The sequence below is a fragment of the Pogonomyrmex barbatus genome, unplaced genomic scaffold, assembly GCF_055798465.1.
Source record: "Pogonomyrmex barbatus isolate J1 unplaced genomic scaffold, ASM5579846v1 scaffold13, whole genome shotgun sequence".
In the NCBI taxonomy this organism is placed as follows: domain Eukaryota; kingdom Metazoa; phylum Arthropoda; class Insecta; order Hymenoptera; family Formicidae; genus Pogonomyrmex; species Pogonomyrmex barbatus.
In genome coordinates, this window is record NW_028297109.1 from 447,681 (window position 1) to 472,847 (window position 25,167).

A 25,167-nucleotide genomic window follows, 5' to 3' on the forward strand; every position below is an offset into this window, starting at 1 on the left:
CGCGGAAGGGCCCCACCGCGGCGGAGGTGTGCTCGCGCCAGCATCTTTGCGTAACGAGCTCGTACTCGCCCGCGACAAGCCGCGCTCGTACGCTCGTGCGAGCGTCCACCGCGAGAGCACCGTCGCTTACGAGCTTGTACGCGGTGCTCCTCGAAAGCTAATTCAAGTCGGAGAAACTTACTCGCGGAAAAAATAATTAAATACTTATTATTACGGACGTAAAAATTTATAACTTTTTCTTTTACAAATTTAAAAATCGTAACTTATGCGATTATAATTTAGGATTATAATTTAAAAGATATTTTACAAAGATATTTTAATGATTCTCTATTATAAATTCAAAATATTTTCTATATAAAAAATTAGCGATAAAAGAAAGTTATAGGAAAATTATAGGAAAGTGGGAAAAAATTGGATTTAAAAATTTAATTTTACAAAATTTTTATTATACTTTTTCTTATGATTAGAGAAATAAATATTTTTATTATATTTTTTTCTTAATAACTAAACGCAAATTTACATTTTTAATTTTATATTTTCTAATCGAAACCGTATAATATACATTTTTCAAATTTCGCATTTTTTTCTTAAATTTAATACTAAAATAAACTATAACTAAAATAAAAATAATCTTAATTTTTACAAACATATTTATTCCATACATATTCTTTATACATATTCTGTACATATTTACATTTGTGGGAGGACGGGGAAAATCCGAGCCTTAACCTAACTTAATTAATTTTAAGTAAAATATTATGTCGTAAAACCATAGGGATAAGAAAGAAGATTGTCGATAAATCTGCGTTTTAATAAAACTGGAGCACACGTTTTCACCTCGTTTCGCGTTATTACTTCGTGAAACGCGGTGCGACGAATTGTTTTAAATCGCAGATTTATCTCTTTCTCCTCCTCTTTTTCCCTATTTAATAATAAGTTATGAATACTCTTAAAATTAAGCAGCCTCGAGTTTTCAAAGTTCAATTTAATCCCCTTTATCTTACATATTTAATATTTTCGTGCGTCCGGTGTACGTACCACGTACGCGTAAAATTTTGGTCCGCCAGAGACAAACGCCTCGATGAAGCTACCGCGCCCGTAACTCTCGAGTTCGTCGGTCATGTCACCCAAAAAATTACCTGTACGCGGTTCGTACTCCTCGGGATCACCGCTGCTCGTATATATACATGAATCCGTATCATAATATAATACGCGACGATCTAATTTTTCCAAATATTCGTATAATTTTAATCGCACCTGTGCCGTCGTGTATGCCGCTATCACCACGTTAGTTATCGATGAAGGTACTACCGCTTCGCTCTTTAACCGCCATGAAACATATATCGCATCCTCGTTAACGGGCAATACACCGACTATCTCGTGTTCGGGACTCGACAGCAATTCGACGAAACGCTGAGGGGATCTTATTATTTCTGTATTCGGCAGGTTACTCCGCTGGCCGAATTTCCCAAAACGAATTAAGGCAGAGTTTGGCGACGGAGCGTAAGCCGGAATTACGCACGATGTTGTTTTTATCAAGAACGATGCCTTCGGTTGCTTCATACTCCCTCAGGTAGCGTTCTTTAGCAACATCGTCGTTGCATTCGCTCGGCCACCCACTCGCCTCTTGTTTCAATTGTAAAAAAGTGTCGATGTATTCGCTAAACAGCCCTCCCTGTCGCGTTTCGGGGTTATAACACGTAGATTTATACTGCCAAATTTAGTCTACCCGCGTCACGAAATAACCTTTTTCGACTGCTTTGCGTAATTCGCAGGACACCCATGTGCTCTCGAACTCGCGCTCCGCAGGATCGTCGTGAGTGCACGCATCGCGAGAAAATGATTCGCAACATGTACGGCAAAGAGCAAATAATAATTTACCGCGCACGCGGTACGGTAGTACAGGGTGGAAGAGATCACGTGGGGGGAGTACTTGGCAACGTACGAGACCCTCGACCGGAGTAAAATTAAAATTTGGCGCGATTCCAATTAAATCGGCGCATTCCTCGCCCACGTAAATATCAGGGTGACCAATTGGGAAAACTCCGGTCTTGAGTACATACGGGTACAGAGAACATACGTTTACGTACCGTATCTTCTCGGTGCCCGTAACCTCGTATCGAGTCGCGATATTGCCGGTGCGTCCGCCGAAAAATGCATCGCGAGGATCGAGAGGTGGGATTTGCATCATGGGGTGATTTTCGAGAAATTCTCGCATCTCTCGATTCTCGCGCATTTCTTCGTCGAAAACGCACTCCCATTTTTCTGTTAGGATATATCCTTGACGACGTAATCGCCAAGACATTGCAACCGTTCGTTCGTAACGCGCGTCAAACGAGTCATTAAAATTTTCGAGCGTTTTATCGCGATTTAATGGATAGCAAGACGGGCATCCGAAAAAAGCAACCGTGAAATTGCAAGACGTGACGCCGCGTCTCACCCCCATTCTCGCATTCGTAATATCCGTCGACGAGCATGCCTTCCGCTAAACGATACTCACGTCCGCGTCCCGCGTGAATTATCCGATGACCTAACTCACGTTCCTTCAAAATTAACCATTGCGTGCCTTTGCGCGACTGATTATCTTTAAATCTGTATCCACCCGAAGAAATGATTCCTATTTCTCCTTCGCGCAAAAAGTTTTTCCGAAAAACTCTCATGCACGTTGAAGCGATAGTTATACATTCCTCGAATGGACACACGTTTCCCCGCTGTAAGAATATCTTTCGGAAGGCCATGCATGCTCGGCGAAGGATATCAACATCGGTGCGACAATAGTCAAGTACTTCGCGTTGGAAATCAAATATTACATTTTTTCCCGACATTTCTGCGTGCCACGCGAGAAAACGGTCGCGTTCCTCTGTTCGCATGGTTTCGGGCGCGTAATAGCGAACATCGGGACCGACATATGATTGATTATCGACAGTATTAAATAAATGCGGAAAGACACCTTTGTCACAAGTATCCGGTAACCCGAAGGCCTTCGGTAATTCTGACAAACGCATCGGCATATAATTAACACTGTCGATAAATTTCGTGCGATTCACTGTTAAGACCATAATTTTTGTACCGTTTAAAATTACTCGCGGTTCTAATCCGGAATAATTTTCTACAATGTGCCGAAGGATAAATTGCGCGTCGAACGATTTCGCGTTATGCGCTATGCAGATAATGTAAAATGAGTAAAATGTTTTGTAGGACGTGTTGCGAATTCGATAAATTGTTTTACTGGATCTTGGCGAAAAACAAATTCGCGTACTCCGCACCACTCGCATCGCACCGACAAATCATCTATCTCAGCGCACGAATCGCAAATCTGTTGCGCGACACACAGAGTCGGAACGTGAATTTTTATTTCGGTTCCCTCAAGCGATTGGTCTTGGCGTGTCTCAAAATCATAAAACACGAATGCCACTCGCCCCTTTTTGCATTTCCGCTCATCAGAGTTATTCTGCTCGCTCTCTCTCGCAAATACAGAAGAATCCCCGCCGCACTCAACAACGGGGGATCTGTCTTCGCGAGAGAGAGGCTGCATGTAACAAAGATGGTTTACGGGTTTTTGCAAACTGCAAATTTTACAAAAAGAAACGCCGCATTCGTGTTTTTTTGTCGTTTTTACAACCCGCCCGCATCCTTCGCAAAGACGAATGGTGTTACAAACGCTCGTCGGAGTTTTACCGTCATACGACTTTGTCGCCCGATGATGCTCGAAGCATGCGTTTCCGAAGAACGAACGCTTGCAAGTTTCACATCTAACGAGTTCCACGATTTCGCGTTGATCGCACGGCGGCACGTTGTTACAACGCGGACATTTATTCGAACAGCGGTGACCCCTTTCCTCGCGATACCCGATATTACATGGAATACAATACCCCCCTCTACTCCCCGAGGCTGCTTTTAAATTTAAAATTGGGCTATAATGTCGATGTTGCTCGTGATATATAATATTTAGCCGATATAAAGGTTCGCGTTCAAGAGAGGCGAGTACCGTGCTTCCGTCAAATAAGGGTCTCTCGCCGCGTCCAAAAGTAGCAGAATTATAAACAACAATAGCTATATTAGATGCGGCGAGAAAACGTTGGAAACATTCTATTTCCCGAATCCCGCAACCCTCCGATGGAACGGTGACACCAGCTCTCCTCGTCAAATCCAACGCGAGTTCGCGTTGTAACGAGGAATTCTGGTGTCTTACCACATTCCACCGTTCGTGAAGTTCCCCCGCACGCAACGTACCGCGCTCGTGATAAATTTGCGCGGTCACGAGAGAGCGGGGAAAACATAAATTATCGGCATTGGAGATTGATAAAATCGAACGTTTCGCAACGTCTTCCCGTGTGAGTTTATTTGAAACGCGTCCGCGACCTCTGGGTGCCGCGACATTGAAATTAATATTAAATGATTAAAATTTCTAACCTCCCCGCCACGTGCTTGTTCTCTATCCTCCTCTTTCACTTGTCCTCCTTCTTCCTCCTCCTTTTCCACTTGTCCTCCTTCTTCAGCCGCTGCCTCCTCCTCCTCCTCCTCCTCCTCCTCCTCCTCCTCCTCCTCCTCCTCCTCCTCCTCCTCCTCCTCCTCCTCCTCCTCCTCCTCCTCCTCCAAATTTTCTTGAACAGTAAGTCCTCCTCCACGCTGCGACTCTTCGATGTTCGCTTCTGTACAAAAGTTACAAAAATTAGAATTTTGTAGAAAATACTTTAAGTTTGCTTAGAATATTAGAATATGTTCGTATTTAATTTGATAAACATACATGTTTTTCTGAGTAACGTCTTTTATCGTCGGTTCCTTCTCACATAAAGAATAGGACTGGGAGATATTCGTATTAAAAATTCAATAATTTAAAATTAAATACGAACATAAATCGAGAAATTAATAGAAATTAAGAAAAGGAATATATACCAGGCGGTGTTTCTCTAATTTCTTCTTCGCTTTGTTCAAATTCTTCCTCACGTTCCTCCATCTCCTCTTCCTCCTCCTCCTCCTCTTCCTCCTCGTCCTCCCTCTCCTCTTCCTCTTCTTCTTCTTCCTGCTCTTCTTCTTCCCGCTCTTCTTCTTCTTCCTGCTCTTCTTCTTCTTCCTGCACTTCTTCTTCTTCCCCTTCTTCCTCGCTCCAGATTCTCTCCTCTGGGTTTATAGGGGAGTACATATGATCGTATTCTAAGAAAAATATAACGTAAATTTTTATTTTTGATATTAATATTATGACCTTTGATTAATAAAAATATTATGTACTTTAATTAATTAATATTTTTTCTCTAACAACTTACCAGGTGAAAACACATGTCGATCGGGAGTACTTACAGCCGTATCTAAAAACAGAGTTGTATTAAGATTTTCTATCTTTTATCATTTGTTTTAAAGATTATTTATTTAAAATGTAAACCTACCAGATGATAATTGAATAATTTCCGGAGGCGCCTCTTCCTCCTCCTCCTCCAATTCCTGTGTGGGTAAAATACGAGCCCTTCCTAAAAACATTTAATATTTTAATCTTAGAAAATGATAAAAATTACATATTAACATTCTTCCTGGCTAGTTTTTAGCGAAATTACTTACGTGCTGGTCCTGCTTCTGGCTCGTCCTCCGCGCGTCGTCTCCGAATCTGGGTGAGCGGATATACTATCGCCGTGGCTTTTTGACGCGCATTTCTTACTACAATTTATTATTAAAAATTAGCTAAATCGCTAGTTCGATATATGAGTTACTTTTATAAAAATAATAGAGTCACTTACCATTACGGAGGTGAGAGAGGAGATTTTGGATGTGACCACCCACATCTTCCTCCTCGTGTCCAACCGCACGTCGCGTTTCAATTACTTCTCCGGCAATCCGGAGTAAACGCTCGTCGCCAGCGAAGTAACCCAGTTGATATAGCACCCCCAATATCGTATCCGAACATTCGCACGAAAAACGTGTAAAAAGTAAATAATTGGCATCAAGCGAAACGTTGGATATTTTAAACAAAAATTTATCCGCATTTATACGGATATCCAACTTCGATGCTAACTTTATGACTTTTTTAATAATTACACTACCCATTTTTCGCGTAAAATATCACGAACACAAACTTTTAAATACCGCACGACAAAACCGTAGTAGAAACACAGAAGAGTTCAACTCGGAAATAGATTTCCAATAGCGCTAGACGCACTATTTATAGGGAAAATGTTTTCCAAAAGTGATTTATAAAAAATTATAGAATTATCTCCTAGTTTCGAGGAGAAGGTGAGAGTGAAAATGCTATTTCGGCCTAAGTAATAAATTATTTTTTCTTGAAAAATTTATATTACTTGCAGCTTGACCTTTTTTCGATTTCACTTTTTTTTTTGTTTACTAATGGCGTATAAACGGCGCCAGATATATAGCACGTCCAAATAAATAGTTATTTAAATTTTTCGGAAGGAAAGTTCTCGCTTCTTCAAACATTTAACAAATTAAACGTTAACAAATTTTAAACATTTATAAAATATTTCTTACTCGTACTTCTATTGTATATTTCGATACTTTCTTCTTCTTCTTGAAATAGTTTCTGCATTTTATGCGATGATTTTACGATGATTTTACGATTTTTAAATTTTCTCATCTAATACCCTGACACGTTCGAACGTGATCAAACCTGTAATATTCGCTTTATTCGAGAAAATTCTTTCCTTGAAAAAGAGCAACGTAAAATTATAGTTTATTCGAATGTTCAATAATTTATTTATTTAAAATTTTTCTTATCTAACATCGAAGATTCGCGTGTGTTCGAACATGATCGAATCTGTAATAATTCTGTTATTCAAGGAAAGTTTTTCCTTGAAAAAAAGCAGAGACAAAGCGAAAATACGCGTTTCTTCTAGAATCTTCTAGAATCGGTTTAACTGTATATTATTTATAAATCGTACTTTTTTATTTATTTCAAAGGAGGGGATGATGCGATATAGGTAGGTAATATACCGCTACACTGCTTCACTCGAGTAACGACATTCGAAACGTCTACTTCGAAAATATCCCTCCGAGTTTTCGTTTGTTAAAAGTGGGCATTTTGTTCAAAATTCTCTCATCGAGTAATATGGCTGGACAACAAGAAGCTGCGAATCCCACTAAATTAGAAAATATTCGCAAGATATTTAAGAACTGTGTGCAAAATGTGGAACAAAATTTGCTGCTTTCTACGACGTACCCTCTCAATACCTCTCATACGAAGAAATTACACGTGGGATTACAATTATCTAAAGAAAAGATCTTCGAGCCTGTCGTTAAATTGAGTGGTAATTCTGCAGAAGGAATCAGCTTTGATGCGGACACGTGGCAGCAATTTCAAGACAGTATTCGGTACATGAACGCATACTTTAACGGAAGCAGCAAAAGCAAAGTAAATCCCATCACATTTGCAAACATATTCATCAACTTCACCTCTGCCTACGGTGCGAAAGCTGTATTGGTGACGTATAAGGAAAATGAAAATTTTCCTAAAGAAAACAATACCGGAAATACGCAAGCAGACTCGAAAACGGCGGAACAACCTCCGTCGAAAAAAAGGAAAACTTATTCCGTTGCAGTTGTAATGCAACAAGCTACTTTTCAAGGGATGGAGAATATCGTCAAATGTGTCGATGCTCGTATAAACCATCTAGCATCCGTCGTCGATACTGTTAACGAGTGTGCTCGTTATTTGATCAAGGAGGTAGAACTATGTCTACCTAACAATTACATCGACGCCGATATCATCAAACTCACCGTCCGAGGCAACCAAAAGGATATCGAGCTTGCTGTGAGAACGCAAATAAATAACTTACCATTTTTGGATACATATTTTGATATTGTATTTTTAGAATTAATTACATTAAAATTTAATGAAATTACTACTATAATTTTATTGAATCGTGAATTATAATTTTTGTATAATATTCGTATATTTAATTTTGTAACAAGAAGAATAACTCTGTAACAAAATATATTCATATATGCGAAAAATAAATTCGACTTATACTTGGTAACATAAATTCAAATTTACGTCGTTTCTTTATCTCTCCCTTTATCCTAAATTTTTCACAACTCTTCCTTTTTGAAAGTCATTTACACGGGCCTGCGCGAGCGTGTTTTTCTATTGTCTTCTAGTACCTCTATGCTTTCCTGACCCACACGTTTCTCTCTCTCTCTCCCTTCAGTATGCCTGCATAGTTATCGGCACATCGAAAGAAAATTTTTTCAGCCCGCGTGTTTGTGGATAGGATAAAATCCTCGTATAACTCTAAGTTCGTCGTCGTCGTCGTCATCAGAAACCTTTAGTTTGAACCTGTCCGTTCCTGTTTTCCTCCAGCCAAATACCGTACGAGCTGGTAAATAATAGTTATTACACACCGAAAATCGCATGTCTTCAAAAACCTATATCCACTCGTAATCTATATTGCCCCCATACAAAAAATTCACCGCCTATGAGACGCCTAAAAATCTTCCGCCCTAAGAAAAACATGATTCTTCATATCCCGTATACAACCAATAAAATTCCACAAAAAATCGGTTTTCTTCTCTTCGCTCCATCCCACGCGAACAAAAAATCGCATTCCATTCTCGACAAGTATATTCCTCTTACAGACCCGACATATTTCTTTTTGCAGTCGCCATTTTGTTTTCGGACTCCGATCGGTCCCAGACGCTTTCTCACCCTTCCCCTACCTCGTCTAGCATTTCGACAACCAATCGCACACATGGGGTACTATGGGTAGAGCCAATCACGCGTCTGGCAGCTACGGAGCCAACCAATCAGAACGCTCCCACTAATTACCTAATTATCATCTCCGATCCCCACCGACCAATCAGAACGCTCCATTTCCACGCGACTGCCAATTTTCGGCCACGCCCCTGGCGCCAGTGGGAAAGTGGTGGGGGTTTGTTTTGACGCGCCATAGTGCCCCACTTACTACTAACGATGTTTATTTAACTAAGAGTGGTGCGATGGAATGCACCGAATCGTCGCGTTAAATGTTCGTGGCCGTAGACGGGCGAGGCGGCGATCGGCGCGCGGATAATGCGTAAATACAAAATAAGAGATCGCTCGGGCGGTCGGCGCGATACTGATCGCGGTGCGCAGTTCGGTGGCGCGGGGCGCGCGCGGCGGCGGCGGTGTCGCACGTGTTCGTCGCGGGCCTTTAAATCGGCGATTTAAACGTGCACGCGTGTCGCGGGTATTGTCGCGAGGGTGGATATTTCGCGAGGTCGGCGGATCGTTGAGATCGGAGAACGGGTGTGCCCGTTCCCTGCCGAGAGTGCTCGGCTGATGGGGGGTGTGCCCCTCGTCTGTTTGCGTGAACGCCGAGTGAACTCGGCCAGCCGGGGAGAGCCCCAGCTGTGTGCGGAGAAGAAGGTGGCGGTGCCGAGTGTACTCGGCCGACCAGGGAGTACCCTGGTGCTCGGAGAGGTAGTATCGGGGAGAACCCCAGTACTCGGCGGTGAAATCTCGGAACGGCAGAGTCGGGTCGAGCGAACTCGACGCGCTGGGGAGATCCCAGCAACTCTCGGCTTGCCGTGCGAGCTACGGAGACGGCTTTTGGCCAGGCCAAGCGAACTTGGCGCGTTGGGGAGAGCCCCAACAATCTCAGGCTTGCTGCCGGTTTCGGAAGATCGTTTCCTCGAGGCGAGCTCTCGGAAACGAACTAGGAACAGGAGTAAACGGAGAGTGAGAGATTTCCTGTGGAGAGCGATGCCTTTTTATATCCGAGATCGACCTCGGTATTTTCGGTCGGATCGGTCGGATTGGTCGATCTCGGGGTTAGCATCCCTCTCCCCAGGAGCGGAAAAAAAGGATCGGGGGATGATTGGTTTTTTGGGTAGGGAAGGAATTCGGTGGGAAGGTAGCGGCGCGGTGCGGGGTGGTTGCGCGCTTGTGGACGCGACGCTTGGCGCGGTGCGGGGAAATACCACGAAAACATACGTGTTTTCGGGGTATTCTCCGACGCTTTCGGAGTTCGCGTGTATAAGAAATTAAAAAAGGAGGCATTGCTGCCTCTTTGCGGCCACTGCCGCACTCCGCCTGATGTTCGGCGGTCCCCGACGGATGGTCGGTCGGGGGAAATCCGGAGGAGGAACGGAGCGGAAGGATGCGCTCCGTTACAGTTTGATTAACCAATCCGAACAAAATTCATTAAACATCAGCCTAGTTTTCTTCTTCTTAATTGGTTACATTTTAATCTAGTCACAATCTCAATTTCCAGTATGAAACGGCTTTAAGGTTATATCAAACTAGTGGTTGCACGGCTACGGCTGCTGATTGATGATTTCATTTCAGCTAATCACAATGTAGCAGGCCCTAGTTACAGACAACGTGATTGGTAATAGTAAAATTGTCAATCGACAAAAGTAGCAGCGCAATCGTCTGATATGGCCTTTAGCTTCTTTAAATACATGATCCAAAGATAGAATATAAATAGTAAAGACTCATGGTACTAACATCCTGTTGTTATGACGTATTTTCTAAACTCTGCAGATCTTTGCACCTTAAAACAATCACTATTTTTCTATCACTATTTTTATCATTTGTTCGAAATTCTTCGTTTTTATAATAAATTGCATATATTCGATACTGTACTGTCGAAAAGCAACCGCAAAGAATTTATAACGATTTGATAAGAACAATAATTTATTATATGGTAGTACATAAAATGTGAGAAAGTATATCATACAACAACGTTTGCAAGTCAAAAATGCTTAATACAATATGATATGATTTCATGTGTGTTTTCTGGTATCCTTGAATGACATATCTATGAAAACATTATTTGGATGTACCAATATGTAAAATTCTTATACTATATGCTATACTATATGCGGTTACAATTTTTTCCGCGTTATTTGAGATATGCAATTCTATTCTGCGAAACACATATGCGTTGTAGGTATAATTGTTAACCTCTTTATATTTGATACTTTTATCCAGACTATTTTGAAATTTGATGTGTATTTATGCATGTGTATACATAGATATCTATCCGGTATCATACTGGGGATTGAGATTAAGATTAGATTGAAATTATCCAATCAGAAAAAAAGAAAACCTGTTTAGTGAACCTTGTTCTGATCGGACAAATTCACTTATCTAAATCTCAGTCTGTAGTTTGATACCGGCTTAATTGAGTGTATTATTTCGTATATAAAAAATTTTAATATATATAAAAATACTAAATATTATACCATGCATGCTGTTACGTTATTTTCATCAATATTTCAGAAATAGAATATCATTCTGCAATATAGAGTTCCAACATATAGAGTAAACACAATCAATGTTATTATAACAAAGAACATACATGATAATCTTTTAATATTATATTATATAATATAATTTTGCCTTGCAAATGTTGCTATGATATATTTTCGAACATCCGATTTACTATCAAATAGTAAATTATCGATCTTATCTAATCACTGTACATTCTTCAGGGTTACATTTCAACAAGACAGTATTGAATATAGTATGGAACAACAAGACAGTATTGAATATAGTGAATATAGTATGGAACTTATTATAAAAGTAGAATATAGTATGGAACTTATTATAAAAGCGAAGAATTTACAACGACCTGATAAGGTTAATAACAATTTTATTTATATAAGATGAAAAAACATAGAATATTATTTTGCAAACTAGATATTCATGTAACATATGTTAATGAATTCCATATTTGAAATGATACTGATAAAAATAATGGGACACAGCGTGCATGGTAAAATATTAAGTATGTTTATACACAGTAAAATTCTTTATGTATTGAATAATTTTATACTCTATTAGTTTTTTCATATGTGTTTCATTTAAAATTGAATGTACGTAGTAAATACGTCATAGACGGTCTGCATCTTTGCCTCGCCATAATATGACATATTTTCTAACCTTTCTAGATTTTTCATCTTATGATAAATTGTTATTGACTTTATCAGATTGTTGCTAATTCTTCGCTTTTATAATAAGATGCATGTATTCAATACTGTCCTATTAAAATGTACCCATGTAGATCTTATAGTGATTAGATAACATCGATAATTTACCATCTGATAGTAAATCGGATGTTAGAAACTATATCACAACAAGGTTTGCAAGGCAAAAATGCTTATATAAAATATAAAAAGTTATCATGTGCGTTTTTTTGAAATCCTTGTATAACCTGCCTATGGTAACATTGATTGTGTGTACCCTGTATATTGAGGACCGTATATACAAATTTTTTACGTTGCACCATGTACGTTGCTACAATTCCTTCAACATTAGTTGAGATATAAAATTCTCTTCTGCAGAACACATATGCATTGTATATGTGATTATTAACTTTCTTGTATTTACTTTTATCAAGGTTACTTTAAATATAAGTTTGATGTGTGTTTATATATATGTATACACATGCGTTACATGAATATGTAGTTTGCAAAATAACATTCTATATTTGAAATGATACTGACAAAAATCGTGGGACACAGCGTGCATAGTAAAATATTAAGTATGTTTATACAGAGTAGAATTCTTTATGTACTGAATAATTTTATATTCTATTAGTAGAACTAAGAGTTGGGGATTAACAGCTTATCAACAGCTTTATTATATTTATTTATATTAGTTTTTTGCATTCTGTAGAATCGTTTAATACACATTCTAGGTCACAATAAAAAAAAATTGACAATATAGTAAAATTAAATTTGCAATCATAGTTCTGTTGCTGTAAAAGTAATATAAGTTTTTATAAACTTTCCTATAAATATAATTAATATTTATATTTGATTGATAATATTTGATAGATAACACATTATCTGATTTGATTTTTAACAAATTTTAGATTTTTTGACAATTTTAAAAATTTATTCTATAATCTTAACGTTAAACGAAAATAAATAGTTTCCAACGTATACATTGACAATAATTGTTGAAATATACAATAGACTAGTAAATGTTTGCCGACAATTGTAGAAATAGCCGAAAGTTGTTAAAGTATTATCAGTTTATAATAAAAATTCTTGTCATAGTTGATTAACGAGTTGAGATACATGTTAAGAGATAAGTAATACTAGATAAATAAGATTAAATTTATATATAATAAAATGCAAATAATTTTAACAAAATTATCCAAATATTATTAAAAAAAAGAAAGTTTAATCAAAAATTCTCAATCCATTTTATTTCTTATTTGTAAGTATATTGTCCTTATATTTTCTAAACTTCGATAATAGTAATAGTATTAATGTCTTAAGACAAGTATTAACCTAATTTTAACGCAAAAAATACATATTGATAATGTCCCTAATTGAACATTATATATCTGCAAATGTATAAATGTACAGAGTCCCCAAAAGTAACAATTCCTTATACATTTAATATAAATGTATACAAACGAAAAAGTCATACTATGTATATTTCAGAAAACGATTTCGCATAGATGTATACTAAAAAAACAGTGTGTTAGTGAATGTCTCCGAAAACTACAATTAACATATATATATATATATATATATACATATAGGTTTTTTTATTCATCGATCATTTGCATTATGTGCGAATACAATTTTTATAGAGCAAACAAAGTTACGCATAATGCGATTAATAAATCGATGAATTAAAAAACTCATTCATGTCTGTTCTTATATCTAAAATTGTCTTAAATAAACTTATACAACCATCTCATTGGTTGAAATCTTAAATATAAGAATTGATTAGGAATATCAGCAATAATTTAAAAATAGATTGAATTGATTGAAATGAAGATTTAAATCTTACTGTAAATCCTACAACACTCTCTCTTTTTCTTTCTAGATTAAGTAATAATTTATAATAATTTTTAATTTCTTTTACTTTATACATTTAATATTTAATCTGTACATTTAAATAATATTAATAAGATGATTCTCGGTATTAAATATGAAATAATAGAAAGGCAAATGAGAATCAGCGCTGTTTGCAGTGCGCAATTTACATTCTTTTTTACAAATTGAAAAATGTGACATACGTTTCGATTCTAGTTTGAGTCATCCTCAGTGTATACAAAAATGAATATAAAAATAAAAATAATTATAAAAATAAAGATAAGATGCCGTGCTCATCCGACGTGCTCACTAATGTTGATTTCGTTGACTCGAATTATGATCGTCATCCTTAAAGAGATAGAGCAGTGTTTGTCAATTATCGGATGGACACGGCTCACATATCGAACAAAGCACGCGCAGGAGTGCACGGTTCGTACACACCGACAGCGCGTCCGTGTGCCTCGAACTCAAGGCAGTGACTGAACGCGGTGGTTCTACGAGTCAACAGCTTGTTGTCAAAACAAAGCCGAGGTTACAGCCTGCTCAAGACCGAAATGTATGCGTGGTGTAAGAATTCAGTATGAGACTGTGAATTCAAGCAATTATTCTGTTTCTTAATATAAAGCATCTCTGAGATTAGTCGTTTCTGCAAGTTACGTTCACAGTCTAACACTTTCACACCATCACAGACAAATTCATGATTATAATCTATGTTTGGTAATGACTGAATGTGTGTTCATGTTCCTACGTATATGACTCTGGTGTTCATGCAGTCCCGTTTTTAATTGTCTCATTGTTTGTCCGACATAGCACGCATCACAGTTGCCGCAGCAGATCTTGTACACTACATTCCTTTTTGGAACGTGCTGGTAGAACGTCCTTATAAACCCTGATCATGCTTCTCAACTTGTTCATATTGAAGTACGCGGATTTTGCGTTAAAATCATCAACAATTTTTTTGAGTTTAGTCGCAATCTCCGGAACAAAGGGTAAAGTGAACCATTTTGTTCCTTATGATTGTGTTGTTGCATTCGACATTCTTGTTTTATTTTCTTGTTTGAATAACATTTTTAATCTCGAATGGATGTTATCAAAGATAAAACTGAAAAGATAATTATTCAATATCAAAATCGTAATCACTAAATTCAAATTTTTTTAGTGGTGTTTTGGGTGGGACAATGAGAACGCTCTATCGACGAGTCCAGCAATAGTGCCTCTTTTTTGGGCGAGAGGGTGCTGGGAGTGAAAAATGAGGTATCTTCCCGAGAATGTGGGTTTGTGAAACTAATCAATCTCGATGTTCTTATTAACAATTTTTAAGGTCAAGTCGAGAAAATTCAACTCGCTCTCCCCCACTTCAGCAGTAAATTGCAATCTGGGGAAGTACGAGTTGAACCCTCCAAGCATCTCGTCAATCAATCGGGAAGGAATGGCCATTGCAATATCATCAACATATCTATAGAAAAAAGGCAAATGCGCCTTAACAAGCATGCTCTCCTCCAAATCTCTTAATACTAAATCGACTATGATCAGAAACAATGGGGAACCCATGGGTATTCCAAAGGTTTGCTTATAGATTACATTGTCAAATGTAAAAAAGGTAGAATTTAGGACAAATGAGACTGCATTTAAAATTTCATCTTTAGGGATGTCGCAATTATTCGAGATGTCTCCTCAGCACTTTGCAATACTGTCGATTGATAGATCGATAGGAACATTGGTGAACAAAGAGACTGCATCGAAAGACACAAGTGTATGGTCATCATTCAATTGTATGTCAGACAGCTCATTGGCAAGTTTAAAACTATTTTCTACATGTCGAAAGCTTTGGGATACTTCTTGACAGTTTATTCAAGAAGGATGCCAAGTTGTAGAGGACTATCAATCGACGAGACAGTAATTCGGAGGGGACATCCCTTTTTATGTATTTTTGGGAGCTCGTAAGTTCTGGGGAGAATCCCATCAGTACAGTAGAGGTACTTATACAAAGTGTTGGAAGTGTAATTAGAATTTTTTCAGGTTTTGAGAATATCCCGCAACTTGCCAGTAATAACTCTCGTAGGGTCTTTCGTGATCACGCTATAAGTCTCAGTATCGTGTAACATATCTTTCATTTTCATAAAATAGTTATTCTTATCTAATGCGACGGTGACATTTCCTTTATCTGCTCGGGTGAATATGATATCAGGATGATTGCGTGTGAATTGTTGTGTGGATTTTAGTAATAAGGATAATATGGTGTTAATGTTGGTTTTTTTGGAGGGAGAGTGTGGAGAGATTGTTGATGATAGGCAATAGCCTATTCCTCAAGTTCAAGCGCGCTTCGGAAAGAAACTTTTGGATATTATTTTCGACATTTTTGATGAACTCAAAGATAGTTTTTTTCAAGCTGTACGAGGGTAATGCGAAATTTTCGCTAAGTTGAAGCAAACGCTGGACTTCTTGAGGGATATAGGCGTTGGACAAATTGAGAAATCACCCTTCTCTCAAAGCATGAAGAGAAAGTGGGGAAGTATCTTTAAGATAGAAGAGAGGGTTAAGGGAGACATAATCTAAGGTTTCAGAGGGTAGGTGTGATATCGATGAGAGTAAGAAGGAGGCAGGAGATTGTGAGGAAGTTGCAGAAGAAGTGGGGAAAAATGAGCAGAAATATTTAACCAGTCTGATGTTTCTAACTTCCTGTTCTTCTTGTTTTTTAATTAACCATTCAGTTTTTTGGTATAGTTTATCATTTAATTGTGTATGAAATTGAGAGACTTATTCTGCGTGATGAAAAAATTATGGCATATGTTTCTAGAAATGTGTTGCGAAATCTTCCTCTTCAACCGGAACTTCAGTTTGGGACCGTGTTACGGTTAAGTAAGCATCTTTTAATTCGGCCCTGAGCACCCTATTAATGAGTTTATCTTTCATTTGTTTAAACTGCTTTGCGTATGCTCGTATGATGGTTCAAAGTTAAGTTAAGGTTCCGAAAAGGAACTAAATGTGGTGTAATATGAAATTCTAAACAACTCTTAATAAATAACGCAAAACGCAACGGTTTAATGCAAAACCCGTGTACTTCAGTATGAACAAGTTGAGAGGCATGATCATAAGAATGCTCTACCAGCACATTCCAAAAGGAATGTAGTGTACAAGATCTGCTGCGGCAACTGTGATGCGTGCTATGTCGGACAAACAATGAGACAATTAAAAACGAGACTGCATGAACACCAGAGTCATATACGTAGGAACACACATTCAGTCATTACCGAACATAGATTAGATTACAATCATGAATTTGACTGAGACAGTGTGAAAGTGTTAGACTGTGAATGTAACTGACAGAAACGACTCAGAGATGCTTTATATTAAGAAATAGAATAATTGCTTGAATTCACAATCTGATACTGAATTCTTACTACGCATAGATTTCGGTCTTGAGCAGGCTGTAACCTCGGCTTTGTTTTGACAACAAGCTGTTGATTCGTAGAATCACCGCGTTCAGTCACTGCCTTGAGCTCGAGGCACACGGACACGCTGTCGGTGTGCTACTCGGTACGAATCGTGCTGCACTCCTACGCGTGCTTTGTTCGATATGTATGAGCCGTGTCCATCCGATAATTGACAATCCTTAAAGACTGCTCTATCTCTTTAAGGATGACGATCATAATTCGAGTCAACAAAATCAACATTAGTGAGCACGTCGGATGAGCGTAGATGAGCATGACATCTTATCTTTATTTTTATAATTCTTTTTATTTTTATATTCATTTTTATATACACTGAGGATGACTCAAACTAGAGTCAAAACGTATGTCACATTTTTCAATCTGTAAAAAAGAATGTAAATTGCGCACTGCAAACAACGCTGATTCTTATTTGCCTTTCTATTATTTCATATTTAAATAATAATATTATTTATAAATGAAACATTTTATAATAAATTTAATATTTAATATAAATTCGTTAAGGCGGTGTCCAGGTTTTTTCAAATTCATTAAAATAAGAGCAAAAAAGCCGTAAGTCGGATCTTATTGCTGAGATATGTGTTTATTCAAAAAAGTTTTTAATCAAACGTTTAGACTTTTTATTTATGTCATCCTCAGTGATCTGATGAATACAAAATCATATTGAAGTACAATTAATAAGTAAGCGATGTATCAGGGCAATAAGTTCTTTTTTTATGAAAAAGTAGTTTTTGGTTTTAATTATCAATGTGTGTAGTAGGTAGTGCATCGTTGTCAAGTTGGAAATATAAAATATATATATATAGAGAGCAACTTGATAGCGAAATAGCAGCAATTAATGCAATTGTATCTATATAGGCATCTATTATAGTTCATGATTGAAAAGCGAAGATCAATTACTATGGAACAATGGGGTAAAAATATATATTTATAAATCTAAAAGACCTACTAACGCTATCTTGGATTGATATCAGAAGTAGAAAAACAATAATTTTTTTGCAATATATGCTGTATAATCTTCATGAATTTTTTTTCTACATATATGTATAATGGATTTGACATTATCAAATAGACACATGAAGAATTCTATATGTATAATAATCTTTCATCGGATCCATCCTTATTTACTAGTAATGGCGATTATCAATTTAATATTTGTCATCTTATGAGCGACAAAATTCAATAAGTTACATACATATGTTTCTTCTATTCTTTTTTATTGGTTATTTTCACTTCCATTATGTGTGCAGAAATAATTGGCAAAAGTTTAAACCATATACTAATGTTCTATGATTGCACTATATTTTGAATAATATGATTATGGCGATAAGATACAAAAAAAGAATTTAAGGCTCGGTTGTCTCTCTGTAGCCATATTTAATTATGACATCAGAGGCGAGAAATGTTGTTGGACAGATATCTTTCTAGTATTTTTTACAAATCTTAAGAATACAAAAATATCATGTTTTTAAGGGAAAAGTACAAGACAAAGCTATACGACGCAAGAAACTTTTTACATGTCATTTCTTGCTTCTTACGTCACACAACTCATATCGCGCCGCGAGAGAACCGAGCCTTAAAAATCCATAAAAATGCCATCAAATTAAAAAAATTGAAAGATATAATTTTAAATTCTGACAGTGCATCGATTCGTATGTTTGAAAAAAATTTAATTTCGAGAAAAGCGCAATTGAAACTTCAGATTAAGTTCTTACTAAAAAAAATTACTATTTTTAAACTTACATAGAATCATCTATTCCAAGCTCATAAAGTAAACCTTCTGCTGCAAGAGCTGTCTCCAAAATATCAATTTACATTTCAATTTTACACAGAAAGGACCGTTTTGTCTCGGCAGTTACGGTGCGCTATCTGCGCTAAGTACTTGTGCAGCATACTCTTCTCGTATTATATCTCTGATAATTTTAATTCAAATCACTTCAAACTTTCAGAAAATATTCTTTAGATGGTATAGTTTACGAAAATAAATACTTTCAAAAATCGATTTTTTTTTACTTATACATCTGGATATAACCCCTTAAATATAAAATAGCAATGTGTTTTAATAGAAATATAATTAAGAAATAATGATAAAAATTATAACTCTTTTTATATAAGTGCTTTATATATAAGTATTATAAGTACTTTTTATATAAGTATATAAATTTGTTACTTTGAAAAATCAAAAGATTGATAAAGTTTCATCACGATGCGAAAATTAGTTGTTATGTATAACTTAAGTTTTTATTAAGTGCACAAACGAAATGAGTGGTAGTACAAATTAAATAAAGTTTTTCTTTACAGAACCACTAATTTTTGCATCGCAATAAAAGTTTACATAAATAATATTGAATACGTGCAGACCCTCATGAGACGGGCCGGGGGATACTCCAGCTCCGTACAAATCGACCAACTGTATGAAAATCTCCACCCGGATTATAAATTATATATCCAATGATGTCCGCACCCTCTACGACTTGCAACAACGCGCCGTAGAATATGAGGAGATCCAAAAATAGCGACAAAAAACACATGTAGAAATCGAGAAAACCGCGCCGTAGCATCACATACAATTCAAAAGCGTATTGCTGGCATTGCAAGCAACGCGGGCACACTCGTTTTGAGTGTACTCCGTCGTACTCCGCGCTGATTCTGCTCACAGTGCGGCAAGAATGGAGTCTATATACAAGATTGCTATCCGCCACCGGGAATTCGCGGCCGTATCCCGGTCCTCCACCTGAATTATTTACCGCGACCGCATCTAACCATTTATATCAATACGGCACCGATACAAGCCTTACTAGATACCGATTCCGAAATATCGTTCGTTAACGTTGCGACAACATGAATTGTCTGAAAACTAAAATTCACGCCGAACTGCCAGACTCAGGTACTACGGTTGACGAATGAGCAATCCGTGAAAACACAAGGAACGATACTGATTCCCGTGAAAATCGGAGCACAAACACCGGTGGTGACACCGGTTTTACTTCTTGCCATCACTCCACAGTGACATGCTGATCGGAGTCGACTTCTGGATCACCACATTATTATCCGATCGCCGATGCATGAAACCGTCGCCGAAATTGCTTCGACAACATACCGCAGTCATACCGGACGAACGTTTACGCAAATTTCTTCGAAGAGAACTCGCGGCGTTCGAAAATATCAAAGGACATCGATCGAATAAAACATAAAATCCGAATATACCGTCCCGATTAAACAAAAATATCAGTTCTGCAACCCGATTATGCAAGAAATCATTAATAAAGAGATGGACGAAATGATCGCAAACAAAATCATCGAGCCATCACACAGCGCTTAGAGTTCTCCCGTCGTTATTGTCCGGAAAAAGAATGGAAAGCTGCGATTTTGCATCGACTTCCGCCGAATAAATGACGTAACTGCCCGCGACGCATATCCGTTACCCCAGGTATTCGCAATGCTCGACAAACTTCGCTCGATATTTTTCAACCCTCGGCTTGAAGAATGGCTATTGGCAAGTACCGTTCACGTCCGAAAGCCGAGAGATCACCGCGTTTACCGTACCAGGCCAAGACCTTATGCAATTTCGCGTAATGCCGTTTGGATTACATTCCGTGTCCGCAACGATTGCTAGATTTAATCATCGCGCTAGAGCTAGAATCGCACGCTTTTGTTTACTTGGACGACATTGTCGTTGCAACACGAACGTTCGATGAATATATCGAAATGCTGTCCAATGTATTCCGTCGATTACGCGATGCACCGCTACGAATTAACCCCAAGAAATGCTGATTTTGCACCAATCAAATTAAATACCTCGGCCATATCGTCGATCGCGACATGCTGCGTACTAATTCCGAAAAGACGAGCGCCGGAATTGGCCGACTCCGATTACGGTTAAGCACGTCTGGCAATTCTTGGGAATGATATCGCCGTGGTATTTATAAAAGATTTTGCTATCGTAGCCGTCCCGCTCTAACGCGGAAAAACGTACGCTGGATCTGGAATGCAGAAACGGACAAAGTATTTACAGCGTTAAAAATGCAACTAACATCCGCACCGATACTTGCATGTCCAGATTTTAACCGGCAATTCTCGCTACAAACCGACGCCAGCACGCACGGCTTTGGCGCCGCACCTACCCTATTTACGCAAAACTTCCCTGAGGGCGAGCGCGTTATTGCCTATGCGAGTCGCACGTTAAACGGAGTTGAGCGCAATTACAGTGTGAACGAGCTTGAATGCTTGGCTGTCGTATGGGACATCCGAATGCATGAGTACCTCAAAGATACCACTTCACCATCGTGACCGACCATCAGGCTCTCCGCTGACTGCAGAAACTAGATTCGCCCACCGGACAATTAGGACAATGGTCGTTGGAATTGCAGCAATACAATTTCGAAATTAAATATCGAAGGGAAATTTTGAATAAAGTCGCCGATCTCTTCTCGCGCCAGCCCGAGCTCGCCGCCGTCACGCAATCAATCTGCCGCTGGTACCACCGAAACAGGTAGAATCCGCACAGCACATCGCATCGATTATATTATACGCGAGAATAAATTGTATCGTCACATATTACACAGCTTAAACTTCCGCAAAAAACACCCGCCGCCGAACAATAAAGAATTTGCGTACCGTCCGACCAACGCGCCGAGATTATGCAACAATACCACGACGCTCCGACCGCCAGTTATCTGGGCATCGCGAAAACGATAGCGCGAATTATACTATTGGCCAGGAATGTTCCGGGAAATCGCACGCTACGTGCGCGTGTAAAAACTGTATCGTGCACAAAGCCAAACAGCAGCGACCGCCCAGATTGCATCACGCCACCGACGTAAAACGACTCTGACAACAAGTGATAATAAATCTCGGTAGGGCCGCTACCTCAATCAAGTAATGGTTACACGTGACTATTTAACATACAGGATCGTTTTATGAAGAGGATGAAAATGCGACCGTTATGCAAAACCACCGCCGAGGTCGTCAAAGAGCTTCACAGAAGCCATCATTTACCGCCACAGGTTGCCCAGAAGAAGTGTTAGCAGACGCAATTACGGGACGCAATTACGTTCGGAAAAGCTGCAGCGAATGTTAGCAAGCTTAGGAATCCGTAAGAAATTCACACCGGCATATACACCACAACCCTGTGGAACGCACTAACTGCACGGTGAAGACGATTACACAATATGTCGACAAAAATTATTGTCGATGAGACGAGCATATAAACGAACTACAATTCGCTTACAATACCGCCGTAGACGCCACGGGTTATACGCCGGCCTATTTAAACGGCCGAACTAGTTATATGACCGCCACGGAACCCGACTGAACGACCGCCGCCGCACATCCTGAGACAACAAATCACCACCTCTAGGAGGTGGTGCACATAAATAACTTAGTCAGAGCCTTTCAATGGCAGACCCACCATTACAATTTTAGATATTGAGATTAGAAATCAAAGATCGGCAAGAAAGTGTGAAAAAGAACGCACTTCTTATCCAAGAAAACCGATGCGTTCAATGCTAAATTAGCACCACGCTACGAAGGACCGTATGAGGTGCGAAATATAATATCACCCGTAATTATGGATTTGAAAGATCATGAAGACGCTGGCATCGGCATATATAATATATGTGCGTAATTTGCGCCCCACTCCAACTGAGTACACGCGCACTGACTCCGAAATTAGGGGGAAGAAAACAAAGAGACTAGAACGACTGCTAGAAAACAATTTGGAAAAGAAACCAACCACTTTTCTTTGCGACACCGTCGAGGATGGAGAAGCAATTGAAAGAGTTCGAGGAGATTTTGACAGAATATACCAACGCAGAATACGATCTCGAAAATTTTGAGATCAGGGAAGAATGGGTTTGCCACGACCACCCACTCCAGCCCACTACAGCAATGATCGCCACCACTACGACCGTCGCAAAACTGACCACTAACCGCCCGGAACAACCGCTGAACCACTACCGCACAATGCCGGCATTCGGCATCCGAATACAAAGGTCCGACCAATAGCAGCAATAGAAGATGCAAGCGCTGCTGACACTGTCGCCTTTACGCCGCTGCAGCCACGGAAGCGCCCAGCAACCAAACCGACGCTGCAGCCCGAACGGATCGTGGGATCCGAGCCGCCGCCACCAATCCCCTAGAGATAGTACTCGGGGTCATCATTGACATGCCTTATTTTGCCGCGCACATCAGCCGCCGTTACAGGGCCCGCCACAGCAACGAGCGATGGCTCATTCGGCCATTTCATTTCAACCACAACGGCAAGCCGCGAATGAGCCACCGAAAGGATTGAAATGTGCCTCGAATTCAGGCACTCAAAAGGGGTGGGGAATGTAATGATGCACCCCGTCGCATTGTTCCGTTCGACCTTCCATTCTGCGGACGAAAGATGACCGACTACCCATCAGCTCAAAAGCGCAAAAGCGCTAATAAACTTTTTAATTATTTCAATAATAATTATGGCTTACGGACCGTACGGGGAATCTGCGCTATCTGCGGAACGCGACGCGGCGAAGATACCCGAACGCGCTCGAAGAAGCTCGAACGCGATACTTCAAATTCTATCGAAGTAATAAACAATATTATTTATTAATTATTTTGTCGTGAATTATTACAGTAAAATAATACCCTCGGATCGATCCGAAATACTCCGAAATCAACCGAATTATCGGTGGGATATAAAAAGCCCGATCTGACCTTAGAAGACAGATTCTCGGAATCATCCGCTGGGCTCGCTCTAGTGAACTGGGACTGTGATCCCGACAAAGAATCCGCCGAGAAGATGTTGCGAGTACGCAGCCCCAGCCAGAAGTTACTGGCCGAAGTTGATCTTTGTCTTCTACCCGATCCGCCGAATCCGCTTGCGGAGACACTCGAGGTATTTGTTGCCTCAGCCAAAAGTTACTGGTGCCGGTCAAAGCATCCCCTCCGTTATCCGAATTAAACGCAACATACGGCAAATCATCACGCCAGGTGTGTTTCTGGCCGTTGTGCCCTGTGGCTGAACACGCCGATCCTCGCCGCCGTGAATGGCCTCCGCCTTCCTTGCTTCCGGGAATCAACCCGCGGTCCGCGCCCGCAACGAATCGCTACTACATTTGCGTTGCTCCGATCGTCTCCCACGACCGCTGTAAATATCCGCGTCCACTATCGCATCCGCACCGCTCCTCAACCGCGCCCATCATAAATATCTATATTCGCGTCCACTATCGCATCCGCGCCGATCCTCAACCGCGCCCATTATAAATATCTATATCCGCGTCCATGCCGCTGTAAATTTCCGCGTCCGCGCCGCTGTAAGTTTCCGCGTTCGCGCCACTGTAAATAACCACGCCATCTGTTAATTACTTATCGCTGTACATAATCACGTCCACTCCATTGTATGATAACTGCACCGTTTTTTTAATAAATTGTAAAATACGCTGCGATCGTTGCCATCACGATTGGCCATATTAATTTGTCATTTAAAATCCCTTACTGAATAAATAACTGATAATCAAGGATAATTTTTTTCGTCTTGCCGTCTTTTCACTCCGAACCCAGACAAACCGACGAACGTATCCACGTACTTATAAAAACTTCGCAAATTACGAACCGGCGAAAGGCGGACCATTTTACACTGTATATTTTTAGCTTAAAACTACGCGCAGTGAGAAAAAAAGAATTTTTCCAAATATGTAATTATATCAAATATTAACTATCAAGTTACGCTATTTCATTTTTTAGCTATAATAAATTGTATTTATCATTGTTTCTTTTCGTTTTATTTGGAGATGTCTCAAAGATCTCTTTGAATTAATATTAGATGTAACAGTACGTCCCTGCGCGGTCGGATAATGTTCGGTACAGATGCGGGGACGTGGCTCAGGAGCTCGGAAATGCTCGTCGGATGCCGGGTTCGGAAAAAAAATTGCAGACGTCTGGGATGAATTTATAATAAAGTAATTAGATTTAT

General features: G+C 39.2%; 2 protein-coding genes across 2 annotated transcripts; one reads left to right on the forward strand and one right to left on the reverse strand.

Annotated features, from left to right (window-relative positions):
- Window positions 1-1,008: 1,008 nt before the first annotated feature.
- LOC148937500 (uncharacterized) lies at window positions 1,009-6,043 on the reverse strand. The gene is made up of 6 exons (XM_089072237.1): window positions 5,730-6,043; window positions 5,554-5,649; window positions 5,385-5,465; window positions 5,265-5,306; window positions 2,091-2,265; window positions 1,009-1,171 (listed from the first exon to the last, which is right to left on the reverse strand). The coding sequence occupies exons 1-6, from the start codon at window positions 6,034-6,036 to the stop codon at window positions 1,009-1,011; spliced, it is 864 nt and encodes a 287-aa protein (XP_088928363.1). The 5' UTR covers window positions 6,037-6,043.
- A 200-nt stretch (window positions 6,044-6,243) lies between these two features.
- Window positions 6,244-8,870, forward strand: LOC148937501 (uncharacterized). Its single transcript, XM_089072278.1, has one exon. It carries the CDS (start codon window positions 7,052-7,054, stop codon window positions 7,874-7,876), a length of 825 nt encoding a protein of 274 aa, XP_088928404.1. The 5' UTR covers window positions 6,244-7,051; the 3' UTR covers window positions 7,877-8,870.
- The last annotated feature ends 16,297 nt before the right edge of the window (window positions 8,871-25,167 follow it).